This window comes from Ictidomys tridecemlineatus, chromosome 7, assembly GCF_052094955.1.
Source record: "Ictidomys tridecemlineatus isolate mIctTri1 chromosome 7, mIctTri1.hap1, whole genome shotgun sequence".
Classification (NCBI taxonomy): domain Eukaryota; kingdom Metazoa; phylum Chordata; class Mammalia; order Rodentia; family Sciuridae; genus Ictidomys; species Ictidomys tridecemlineatus.
The window spans coordinates 34,485,917-34,499,684 of NC_135483.1; the positions used below are offsets into that span (position 1 = coordinate 34,485,917).

Here is a 13,768-nt window from a genome sequence, read left to right on the forward strand (position 1 = left end):
CATAAACGATGAACCAATGCTAAGAATTCACTCACCTTTGCCTCTTCGTTCACATCCCAGGTAAAGGAAACAGCATTATAGGCGATCTCTTCAATGTTGCCAATCGTATTGAAGCTCTCTTTGTAATCAGCTGTAAGAGTAAAAATGAAAAAGTTTTCAAAAAAGAGTAAAAATTACTTGGTGGTATGTGTTTTCCAATGGGGAAATTTAAAGTTTGTCGATTTTTCTGTCCATCTCTATGGCAACAGTTAAGGATAGGTGCTTACTGGTATTCTTTGGTTAATATTTACCCAGAGAAGCATACTTCTCTATTAAAAGAGAAAATCTAAGTGAAGCAATGCCCTTATCTGATTTATCAGTTTCATTTTTTACTAGGTTTAAATTATTTAGGTGTTTTTTCTCTCCTGATTCTGCCTGTATTCTTTCCTACCACTTAAATTTGCTAGAAATGCCAGAGTATTTCATAGAATGCATTTCATAAGAATGCATATCAAGCACTTTTGTGCTTACGAAACATGTTAGGTTGACTTGCTTGTATATGTAACTTAATTGTTGATAAGTTGTGTTATGCTATGGCTAAGGCTGCCAGGTTTGGCAAATATTTGGAACATACTTATCCTAAAAAAAATCCTGGCTGCTTTTATCAAAACACAAATTTAACCAGGCACCCTGTATCTTAGGTTACAACCCTCACTTTGGACCTCTTCAGAACCAACCACAATGCAGGTTGCAAGACTATTTCTAACTGTGGCTGCAAAGAACAATATGGCAACCATCAGCACGGTTTATTTATCCCCTCTCTCCAGAGATGTACCCTTCACTAGTCTCTGCTCTCGCAGACAACACTGCAATAGAAGTTCTTACTCCTGGAGACTGAATTGATGGTTAACTTCAGAAAAACCTACCAACTGTGCTCTCCAGAATGACCTTCCAGACTCTCTCCAAAACAGGTTGGCCAATCTAACCTCACAATTTAACCTCACAATTCTCTTTCCCTTTCTTTAGCTAATCTGATGGGTGTAGAGTGGAATCCCCTTGATGTTGTATTTAAATTTCTTTTTATGGGTCCAGGCAGGTCCTCACATACAGGCTAGCCAACTGAGTGTCTCCTTGTATAAACTGCTCACTCCTGTTATTTGGTCGTATTCCTAATCACCTCCCCTAGAAAAACTACATAGATTTACTCCTGCCTGCCTTCCTTCCTTCCCTCCCTCCATCCCTCTCTCCCTTCCTCTTTCCTCCCTCCCTCCCTCCTTCCCTCCCTTCCTTCCTTCCTTCAATCCTTCCTTCCTTCCTTCCTTCCTTCCTTCCTTCCTTCCTTCCTTCCTTCCTTCCTTCCTTCCTTCCTTCCTTCCTTCCTTCCGGATTGAACCCAGGGGCACTTTACACTTTACCACTAAGCTACATACCCCAGTCCTTTTAAAATTGTTTTAATTTTGAGACAGTGTCTTGCTAAGTTACTGAGGCTAGCTTTGAATTTGCAATCCTCTTGCCTCAGTCCCTGGAACTGCTGGGATGACAGGCATGTGCCCCTGTGCTCAGCTATATCTTTACATTTTAGACAAAGTACACAAACAAATGATAAAAGTGTGTGTTCACCATAAAAAAAATCAGAAGCTATGAACAAATAACAAAAATACTTAAAAGCAACCACAATGTACTCATTCACAATAACCACCTTTAAATACATCTGTGTACATTTTATCTTTCCTCTCTTTCTCCCTTTCTCAGAATACGTAATATTTCTACAATTATTTTTTAATTAACTCGTTGCCATTGTTGTTACTTAGCACAACTTTAGCATATTCCCATGTTAATAAACTGGTGTAAAAGTACTGTTGAGGCATCTCTAGCAATTAGAGAAATGAAAATTAAGACTACACTGAGATTTCATCTCTCTCCAGTCAGAATGGCCATTATCAAGAATACAAGCAACAATAAATGTTGGTGAGGATGTGAGGAAAAAAGGTACACTCATACATTATGGGTGCACTCATACATTGGTACAACCACTAGGAAAGCACTATGGAAATTTGTCAGAAAACTTGAAATGGAACCACCATTTGACTCAGTTATTTTATTCCTTGGCTTATACCCAAAGGACTAAAACTCAGCATACTACAGTAATAGAGCCACATCAATGTTTATAGCTGCTCAATTCACAATAGCTAACCCATGGAACCATCCCAGGGGCCCTTCAACAGATGAATGGTTACAAAAGCGTGGTATATATACACAATGGAATATTATTCAGCCATAAAGAGAAATGAAATTATGCATTTGCCAGTAAATGGATGGAACTGGAAAGTATCATGCTAAGTGAAATAAGTCAATCCCAAAACACCAAAGACCGAATGTTTTCTCTGATATGTGGATGCTAACTCACAATAAGGGGGGAGTGGGGGTAGAGTAGAATAGAAATACTTTGTATTAGACAAATGGGAATGAAGGGAAGGGAGGGAGGATGAAAATAGGAAAGATAGCAGAATGAATCAGACATACTTTTCTATGTGCATATCTGATTAGATGACCAATGTAATTCTACATCATGTACAACCAGAAGAATGAGAAGTTATACTCCATATATGTATAATATGACAAAACACATTCTACTATCATGCATAACTAATACGAAAAAAATTAAAATATTGGGAAAAAAAATTTTAAAAAATCATAGTTAAGGGCTAAGTATCACCACATTAGATCTTGTGGCACAACTTTATTTTGCTCATGTTGGTCATTAGAAAACATAGCACTTTGCTATCTAAAATACCATTTCATTTAATTATCTTTACAGCTAAAATTTTATATGTACTTCATTATATTTTATTAAGATATATTCCCAGGGTCTGGGGGTGTAACTCAGAGGTTGAGCACCTTACGTTCAATCTCCTGGATTGATAAATAAATAAATAACAAAAGCAAAGATATATTCTCAGAAGTGAAAGTAATAGGCCAAAGAGCAATATATTTTTAGGACTAATTGATTTTGTCAAATTGTTCCTAAAAAGGTTGAAACAGTTAATATTCACAATATCAGTTCTTTTTTGACATGCAAAACCTGCCACCTTATTATTTTAATCAGTAATTCCTTGATTGCTAAAGAGGTTGAATAGTTTTCATTTGGTTTCTGGCTGTTGGCTTTTCTTTTTATTCTTTCTCTTAGTTTTTAAAATGTATTCACTTATATAACTGTTTCCAGTTCTATTGTTTGCACATTTTTTTCTCTTAGGATATTCAAATTTTCTTACTGACTCTAAAATAAATATTTAAAGCTAAAAGAGAAAACAAAAAGCAAAGAAAAACAATTTTATATTCTACAAATTTAGATTAAGGCATTTATGACTTTATATGAGATGGTTTTAAATGCACACCTGTGCTTTCGGCTGGCCAACAATCTCTTAAAATTATGAAGAGAGAAATAGAGCACTGAATTTGAATAAGAAATTGAATTCCTGGATTCTTTATAACTGGCTTAAAAGATTGTGTTACAATTTTGTTTGAGTTTTTAATCAGCATTTTAAAAAACAGTTTATACGTCAACTGTAAATACGAAAGCAAATGTCATAGGTAGAAACTAAGACAAACCAAGGTGCTTAGGTCAAACACGTATTCTAGATGTCACAAGCTATTTGTTGGGTTATAGGGCTTTAGTTTTTCATAGCTTCTCTCACTGAAAATTTTCTCCAATAAAGAATGTGCACTGAAGAATGACTACGACATTTGCTGGTAAATGGATGGATCTGGAGAACATCATGCTAAGGGAAATAGACCAATCCCTAAAAACAAAGGTCAAGTGCTTTTGCTGATATGTGGAAGCTAAACCACAATCAAGGGGAAGAAAGGGAAGAAGAGAAGTTCGTAGATTAGAGAAAGGGGAATGGAAAGGAAGGGAGGTGGGGATAGGAATAGGAAAGACAGTGGAATAAATCTAACATAATTTTCCTATGAACACATATGAAAATACCTAAGCGAACCCCACCATGGTGCCCACCCACAAGAATGGGGTCCTAATTAGAATAAAATATATCCTATGCTTGTATAATTTTATTAAAATGGATTCTATTTTCATGTATAACTAAGAAGAACCAATATGATAAAAAAAATTTTTACATGTGTCATCTGAAAAAGGAAAAACATTTTCAGAAACAGGTATAATAAAAACAAAAACAAAACCCTTACTAGATCCCTCAATCAGGCAGAGATCCCCTCTCTTCGTCAATCAACATTTGTAACAAATGCTCAGGATGAGCCCCTGGCTTCCAGGCGCTGTCCTCAGATGGAGGAACAGCAGAAAACAAGACTAGGTCCCCAACAGTGTGGCTCTTTCAGTCCAGAAAGAGCCAGAATATAAATCGGTAAATACATAAATGAACAAGACAATTAGACAAATGTCTTTAATATGCTTTTTTTTTAATGCCAAAAACAAAAGGGCGGGTAAGACTATGTTTTACTGGTTTTATTACCTTGTTTATTTCCCTCACAGCATGTGCGAGTACTTCATTTATTTGTTTACCATTTTTCACCAGCACTTCTCATTAGCAATTTACAGGCCAAAGAAATGATCTTAAATACTGCTGCTTTCTCAGAGGGTAACATCATATGCTCAAGATGCACCCAATAAATTTGTTGAACTAAAGAATGTGTGGATGGATTCACAGATGTTCTAAACACAAAAAGTATAACCAAGAGATGAACATCATACACTTCTCTGAAGCCTTAAATGGGAAACGTCTGTTCTTCTCTACCCTTCATTTCTGTCTGCAGAGGGTCAGACAGTTCATGGAGGGAATAGAATGCAAAGAGCTGCATCTCCTGTTTCTGGAAGCTGTGCTCATATCCTTTGATAAGTGCCGTTTACTTCAGGGTTTATGACCTATGGGGTAGGAATAGGAACTTAGGTATACACGACAGTAGAATCATGTACAACCTGGTAGTAAATTGTCCTTGACTAATTTCCTTATGAAAGTTTCTGAAGCCCCAATTTTGCAAATGTTGATAGTTGCAGCCAGTAGAAGGTCCTGCTGCTCTATTAGTTTCCTAGAGCATCCACCACAAATGGCCAAAACAACAAAAATGGATTTTCACTTAGTTCTGGAAGCCAGATGCTTGAAATAAAGGTGTCAGGGGTGTTGGTTCCTTCTGGAGGCCCTGAAGGATAATCTGCGGTGTGCCTCCCTAGCTTCTGATGGTGGCCAGCAAGGCTTCAGGCTCCTTGATGTGCTGCCTGTCAGAGTCTGCCAACAAGGTGTTCTCTTCTGCATCGCTGTGTGCATTCCTCCTTCTCTTCTCTTCTAAGGACCAGTCATTGGATTTTTGGATGATCTCATCTTAAGTTTCTTAACTAATTATATCTGCAAAGACCTTTTTCTAAAACGAGGTCTTATTTGCAAGTTCTTGGAGTTGGGACATGGATATATATCATTTTTTTTTGAGAGAGAGAGAAAGAGAGAGAATTGTGTGTGTGTGTGTGTGTGTGTGTGTGTGTGTGTGTGTATGGACACAATACAATGCCTTTATTTTTATGTGGTGCTGAGAATTGAACCCGGGTCACACCCATGCTAGGTGAGCGCTCTACCGCTAAGCCACAATCCCAGCCCCAAATATATATATCATTTTTGAATGTCATCATTCAATGTCCTTCATGAGATTCCTTCCCATAACTAAGAAGCATGATTGAAATGAATGGCTTGCTCTTGTGTAAGGGCCATTATAGGTTAAAAAATAATCACCCCACTTGAAAAGAATTATAAAGCATATAGATGTGAACATATTGAAATTTGAATCAAATTTCCCTAAAAAAATGTAATGAGCAATATTAAAAACTATATTTTTGATACACCAGTTTATAAACATAATACCAATATCTATTTGGTGAAGAAGAGAATATAAATAGGAAATTGACTTAGGTGTTTCTAAAAAAAAGTATGATGAAGCAAAATTATTATTGAATACAACAATTTTTTTTTCAATTATGCCAAATGACTTAAGAAGGTAGTTCTTATACACACCAGCCCGCCCAGCAAGATCACCAGATCAACTCTGGCAATAACTGGTGGGACAGATTTCATGTCACCCAGTCTACCCTTAAGTTATGATTGCTCTCTTCACTCACAGGCCTTCCCTTTTTCATCTCACTTCTTTAAAGTTGTGCTTTAATCTGCACTGTACAGAATAATACATCTTCATAAAACTTGTATCAATGTTAGAAGGAAGTATGAAGTTGGAAAAGTGGCACGTGGAAGCATTTGGAAGTCTATATCGACATTAGCTATATACCTATGTCCTTGATTTAGCCTCCATCATAGTAGTCTAATTAATGTTTTCTGGGTGGACATTGAAGAGTGGGAAATAAATGAACTCTTACAATGTTGTTATTACCACATCTCAATGAATTCTTGATTTTTCTTTAATGACTTTTTCCCATTCAAAAAAAATCAAAAGAGGAGAGCGAGGGATGAAGATAGTTCTTAATAAGACTAATAGTCTTGGTAATTTACACACAAGTGAACAATCCTAAAGTATACACCCAACCTGAAGTATCAAAAAGAGCAAAACCATAGTCACAGGAGTATGTCTAATAAAGCAAGAATAAAATTGATCTCATTGTTAATGTCATCCTGAGATAGGACCCAAATCTCTCAGTCATATCCAAGGCTGTGCTCCTGATATGTTAGAGTACAGGAATGCACAGCTATGCATATTGTCTAGGGCCTGTTAGGAGGACCCCAAAGTAGAATGGGTGTTTCTGGATTCCCAGAGTTGACAGGCTTGTGTGTACCAAGTACTCTGTAACAATGCTTCTCAGTGTTGGGGTACATCGGGATCACTTAGAAGACTTGTAAAATTCATATGTCTGAGCCAACCTAAAGATTCTGATTCAGTTGATCTGGAACATGTCCAAGAATGTGTTTTTCTAGCAAGTTCCCAGGCAGGGCCACTGCTGCATATCGGGGGACCACTTTGGGTAACAATGGTTCTACATTTTGGCAAATTTGATTCTATGGTGAAAAAAGAAAGACTGGATCCTTTGGGTATGTTTGGTTCATTCCAAACATAGTCTTAGAAAGCACTACATCTGTCACTGAGGTCCTTTATTAACTATCAATGAAGTTCCTGTGACAGATTGTTCTTCCCCAAAAGCTTTCTCTCTTGATAAACACAAACACCAAATACAGAGGACCAGACAGTCACGTACACAGGGAGACTTAGGCACTACCCACTCCAAGATGTGATCATCCTCATGCCTGGCATCCCATCCAGAAATGCCCATTCCCTCAGATAAAGGCATTTTCATCTCCTGGCATTAAAATGTTAATGATCTTGGAATAAAAAGTAACCCAATCAAGAACTTAATTGCCCATCCCATGCCTGTGCCAAGCCTTTTGCCAACATGAGACCATTGTTCTCATCCAACCTTCCATGAGGTAGGAGTCTGTACTCTCCTCCAGTTAAACTGCTTGTGGAAAATCACATATCTGGTAACAAGCCAATTTGTCCTCTGAATCCAGGTCTGTTTGATGCCAAAGGCCATACTGTAAATCACTGCCTATATTTAGCTTGCAAATTAAACAATAAATTGTCATCAGATATTGGTACTACAGCATGACCTTCAATGCAACTGAGTTGTGAAGAAGCACTGAGAAAAACCAAGTTCATGAGGCAGAGAGAGACTGCAATTTTGAACCACTGCAAATTCCTTGACAAAGGAGGGCAGGGTTGGGTCAGCTGTGTAGGTAGAGGCAAACAAGAAGACATCTCCATATTCTGCAAGCACATGAAGATTGAGAGAAAAGTTAAAAATTCAGTCCTAGGCAGCACACGCCTGTAATCCCAGTGGCTCAGGAGGCTGAGGCAGGAGGATCGTGAGTTCAAAGCCAGCCTCAGCAATGGCCAGGTGCTAAGCAACTCCGTGAGACCCTGTCTCTAAATAAAATACAAAATAGGGCTGGGGATGAGGTTCCGTGATTGAGTGCCCCCAAGTTCAATCCCTAGTACCTTAAAAGAAAAAAAAAGGCAGCTCTTCTAAGAAAACCAGGGTTGGAAAAGACTGACGAACTTTACACTGTTTCATAAAAGGGCTGCTAAGCTCGCACGAGTGCAAGGCTCACCATGCATATTTCTGGCAAGTTAGATTCTGAACAGGAATTATTGAATTCGATTCAATTCTATTTTAATTCTTACAGGAGGGATGATAGAGAATCCTTTTGTTATCTTTTTATTTTTTATCTTTTGTATGTAATCAGTGGTTTGTTAATAGGTCTGTCAATTCAGACTTTTGAAGACTGGGTTTTCTTCTAACTGATGTATAAGCAAGAACGATGCTGGAATGCTGTCAAAGGAAATGCTAGTTTCTTTACCCTAATTAAGCTTCATGGTAAATTATAACTGCCCCTTTTAATTATTTTGTATATATTGTTGGAGATTAAAAGGAGTGGTGTAATTAATATAAAAATTGCTTCTCTTCTGAAAGGTATGGATTCTGCCTGGACTAGTAAAATAATGATGCTGGAATGCTGGAAATGGCTCTGAGCACCATTGCCAATTCAGTGTGTACAATGCAGATGTTTTTAAAAAAGAATGCTGAAAACCTGGCATACTTTAGGTATTTGGGGTCATAGTGCCACAAGTCCATCTACAGGGTGACAGCCAAAAGGAGAAGTAGTGGCAGTAGTTAAAAATTCTGTCCTTTTCTCGCCAAACCCTGTGGACCTTCAAGGAGTTAACCAAACCTCTCTGAACTTGTATTTCCTCATTGACAAAATAGGAAAATATCTAGAACAGAAGTTACTTGTCCATAATGGATGATGGGAACCATCCTGGCCCCCACTTAACTCTAACCTGCCTGTCCTCAAACATTAACTAGAGGGTCATCTGAGGAGCACTCTCTCTGACTTGCAATAAGTGAAATAAATAAACCCTAAAACCCTAATCTAAGTGGGTTCCAAGATTTTTGTTATGTTTTGTTTTTTCAAAATTGAAGAAACAGCTTTTTAAACCTGAGCGACTCACAAGAACTTGCTAAAGAGCTTGTTATTTTCTTATAATGTTAAAGCACTATAAGCCAGAGGTAACCTGGGCTGACATTTGAGCTGATTTTGAGAAGCCCTAAATGCATTTCCATTGTTTGGTCCTGGTCCACGAGCCAAACAAAATGGATACCATTTTTTTGAGGGCTAAGTATGTAATAGGCCTTGTTCTAAATATACACACTTCACCAACATTACCAGGGACAACTCAGTTTCTTCTTCTTCTTTTTTTTTTTCCCCATTGCCTAAAATAGAAAATAAGCAAATACTTCCAGTACCTCCCTTCCCCCACAGTTTGTATCTTGTTTGTTTTTGTTTGTTATCACTGAAGACCACAGAATGGAAAAATTACAAAGAATAGAGGATTATTTAGCTCATAGTCCTAGAGACTGGGAAGTCCGAAAGCATGGGGCTGGTATCTGGTGAGAACTTTCTTGCTAATTTAAGACACAGCACACGGGATCTCATGGTGAGACAGAGCATGCTCGTTGGCTCAGGTGACCCTTCTTTTAATGTCACCCATGCACCAGGGGCCCCCACTCTCAGGATCTCACCTAATCTTAGTTACCTCCCAAAGGCCCTACCTCCAAATGCACACGAATTGGAGGATTAAATTTCCAACATGGACTCTTGGGGGACACACTCAAACCACAGCAGTTTATAAGAGACTCAGCTGGGATTGGAACCTACAAAGTTCTTTCTATACACAAAGCTGGAACTTTTGACTTCTGTGACATATAATCTTTCAAATGAGCACTTTTTGGTAAATAATCCAGAAAAATAATGGAAACTGAAATTGTGAGTTCATAATACACAACTATCAGAGAACAAGGCTTCGATATTATTAAAGCTGTCATAATCAATAGCATTATTACTATGCACTCTCCATGACTTATTGTTAGAGTCTGTAAACAAGTCTGGATGGCGCCTGGCAAAATGCCAGAGGGAGTGGTTTGTAAAGTAACGCCAGTAAGCCATTAAGTGTGGAGATTCCTTATTGGTTGACTGCTGTATCTAGTTTATGTTAATTAGATAAGCTGTGTGGAATGTATAAATACCCCTCCTGTCCTACAATAAACGGTTCCCACTCCTGCTGTATCAATGTACACAAGTTGCTTGCCACCCCCCCGGTTATTTTGCTGCAGCTGGACTGCGGCAACTTATCATTAATAATACCCTCACAGAGATCATCTAAGATGACATCTCTTTGGGGATTTTTCTCCTTAAGCTAATCCAGTATTTTATTTGTGTTTGCTTTACTCTCTGTTTTTTCTTGAGGAGGAATTATATAGGCCAATGTTAAAGACTTTGAATTTTATTGAATGAAAATTTAAAATAAGAAAAACATTTTATCTTGTGATCCATTATATTTCATGTATGCTAGTATTTTTAATATTATTTGATTTCATTTTTTTAAAGAATGCTGTTTTCACATACAAATGTAATTCCACATGGTTCATACCCTATGTGTAGACACTCAAATGCACATGCATGTGTCTATAAATACATATGTCTGTACATGAATCATGGCTTATAGCTTTGAATCTAATCAACTTGGATAGGCTTGAAATTAAACTCTTCCCATCAGTTCATGTGACTTAGAGAGATTTAATTTTATCTCATCCCTGGTCCACAAAGTTAGTTCATAAATGACAAAAAAACAAATAAAACAAACAAAAACACTGGTGTTTTCTAAGAATTTTCTGAGTGAATAAAGATATGGATGGTATTTTGGTAAATAATTTATACTTTTACTCGGCATGAACTATTCATGATTTAGTCTGGCTTTCTAATCTTTATTTCTTCACTTGACACACCAACAAACTTGGGGGTTTGTGTGAAGATAAGAAGTTATGGGCACATGGGATTAGCAGTTACCTCCAAAGTAGTTAATCAACCCTCATTGGCTCCCTCTACCACAAACTCCCTAACCTCTTCCCACCCAGATGATATTTTGGAGAAACAGTATCACTTGCTTAAAACAATATAATTGGAACTCTTCCTCAAATGATGGTGCTTTTCCATTATTAGTAAGAATTTCAAGAATTGTATTCTGTAAGACATTTCACAGTCTGACGAAGGCCCATCCTTGGGGCTGGGGTTGTGGCTCAGTGGTAGAGTGCTCGCCTAGCACGTGTGAGGCCCTGATCCTCAGCACCACATACATACAATAAATAAAATAAAAGTATTGTGCCCAACTACATCTAAAAAAATAAATATTTTTTTTAAAAAAATCCCATCCTGGTGTCTAACAACCATCAGTGTCAGAAATAATTTCAAACATCGATAGTCATACTTGAGAGTTGCAGACTTGAATAGATTTAAACAATAAAAATGACTTTTTTGGTCATGGGTGGTGCCATACACAGATGTATTATAAGTCGTGTCAATCTTCAAATGGATTATCTTTCACTAAATTTGAATCAAAAGCCTAATTCTTTCAGAGTCTCAATGTATATTAAGATTGAATTTCCATTTTCTACCTCCCCAATGGTCTCTGGCTGCCCTATCACAAATACTGAACTAGTGGGCAGACATGGGAACATAAATCTGTCCCGTGATGTAAAGGTAGGGGTGGCTTGAGGGACTGAAATGACTAATCTAACTGGTTGTATTAGAAAAGTTGTTTTTTCACTAAGTGCTATGTAAATGATTTGTATTGCTATTCCTGTTTGCTTTTACAATATTCTTTCATTTCTAATATTATATTAGAGGATTTCTATATTGTTTCAAATATGAAATTCTATTCCTTTCAATATATGTCTTCAATAAGATAAATATGTCATTCACAGGAAAGAAGCTGCAACTTCAGTTGACCTTTGTAATGCTGGCCACAGCATATGGGGACAGTAAGTAGAAGCCACCTGAACTGGCTGTGACTTTGGAAAAGCTGTAGGACCCCTCTAAGCTGGTGTCCTATTGTTAAAACAGAGATGCTATGGCACAGCCTCAGAGGATGTAGACCGATCACCTATTAAGCCCTCGCTTACCTCAATACTCATCTTTTCAAAAGCTGAAACACAACTGGTGGCTCCACATTCCTGGAGTAGGTTCAAACAGTTTTCTTCAGATTAATTTCATCTTATTTTGGCTTCCACAACCTCAAAGAGTTTAATTTAATTTTAGAAAAACTTAGTCTTGCTGTTTAGGTTTTGTAAACAAAGCAGGAAAACTAACTTTGTCTAATTTTGCACTTGGGGCTATTTCAAAGATATACACTCATTTCAGTTAAAAGACGCAGGGTCAGAGAAGCTTCCAGAAAGTGCTGAAGGTTAGCTAAAAATACTAACTCTATACTTTTGTTCAGGAATCATCTTATTCTCACAAAACTATCAGGCTGTATCTTCAGGGTTTTTTTTTTTGTTGTTATTTTTAGGTCAATGCAATGATTTAAAAATAGAGGCTATCATGATAACTGAGGTTTATCATTAAATGCATCTCTGAAAAAAAATAATAATTAGGTTCCAAGCCAAAAAAAAAATAAAAAAGAAATCAAATTTAAAAGTACAAATTATGTGATGAAAACACAGTATAATAACTATGAATATAGAAAAAGGTCCATCAGGGGAAAAACAACACAATGTCTGGTAAATGTTTAAAAAAAGAAGATAGGAAATTTAGCATTTGACAGAACTACACATGGTGGGTCTATCATGTGAGCGTGTGTATATGTGTGCTTTAGTTTTGAAATCTTACCATCTAAACCAGTATCTCTATGGGGCAGTTCAGCCCTCTCAATAAAACAATCTTAAAGAGGGCTTCAAGTATCCATTCCATGCTTCAGTACTCTCTGAAACATTCCTTCCGGTTAAACACTCAGGGCCCTAATATTTCCAGGACTAGGAAAATTCCTTACCAGAAAAGAATAGTAAAGGAAAATGTTTATAGAAGGCTACATTAATTGTAATTTTTAATTTCCAAATTTTTTTAAGGTTTTTTTTTTAACAATTTCTCATTTGTTTGCTTCAGGCAAATAGTAATGATTTCTAGTTAAGATTTTAAAAAAAAGAAAACTCTTCTCACTTATTAGTATATACATTATGTTTCTGTGCTAGCAATTAAATCTTAAGAGTTGCTGAAGTTTCATCAAAATAAAGTACCAAAAGCACAATTTGCATCCAGAAAAATGCTACCTAAAACACCTCTTTCTGTACGAAAGGGAAGAGTTCGACACCAGCCAGATTTCCTGGTTAAATAGGCATATTTACCATAACTGTCACCTAAGTATAAAACTGCCCAGAGCACTTTGTTCATCAGCCACTAAACACTGGTTGAACAACTACCTGCTCTATGCCCAGTTCTGTATCAGGTGCTGGGTATATAGAAGTTAAAAAAGAAATTCTTCTTCTATTCAAAAAGTTGGACCCAGTGGCTGGAGAGAATTAAACTAATAAGTGAAACATGGCAACTCGCATAGATGTGACATTAAGAAATTTTAATAAAAGATAGATCACACTAGAAAAACCTGAATAATAGCTTAGGGTGAGGGGCAGAAGTGTAGCAAAGAGGAAGACCCAGCAATAACTCAAGGGACCCTGGGGACTAGGAACTGGTGTGTGATTCCAAAACTCTGGGTGATTATAGACTCCAGCCCTGACCTTGACCCTTCTCTGAAGGGAAGCAGGGGGAACTCTAGGGCCACCCTAGTCACTCACTCTGACAGGGAAATGATTCTCTCTACACAGGTGTTGGCCTCAACAGAATCAGTTTCTCAGATTCATACCAAGACTTGCATGCAA

General features: G+C 37.2%; 1 protein-coding gene across 5 annotated transcripts in view; it reads right to left on the reverse strand.

Moving 5' to 3' along the window:
- Positions 1-13,768, reverse strand: part of Grhl2 (grainyhead like transcription factor 2) — a 147,673-nt gene that overhangs the window by 59,173 nt on the left and 74,732 nt on the right. For all 5 annotated transcript variants that reach the window (XM_078016847.1, XM_040293804.2, XM_040293803.2 and 2 more), the window contains exon 8: positions 36-130. In XM_078016847.1, coding sequence (XP_077872973.1) covers positions 36-130 — 95 coding nt within the window. The remainder of the gene's footprint in view (positions 1-35; positions 131-13,768) is intronic.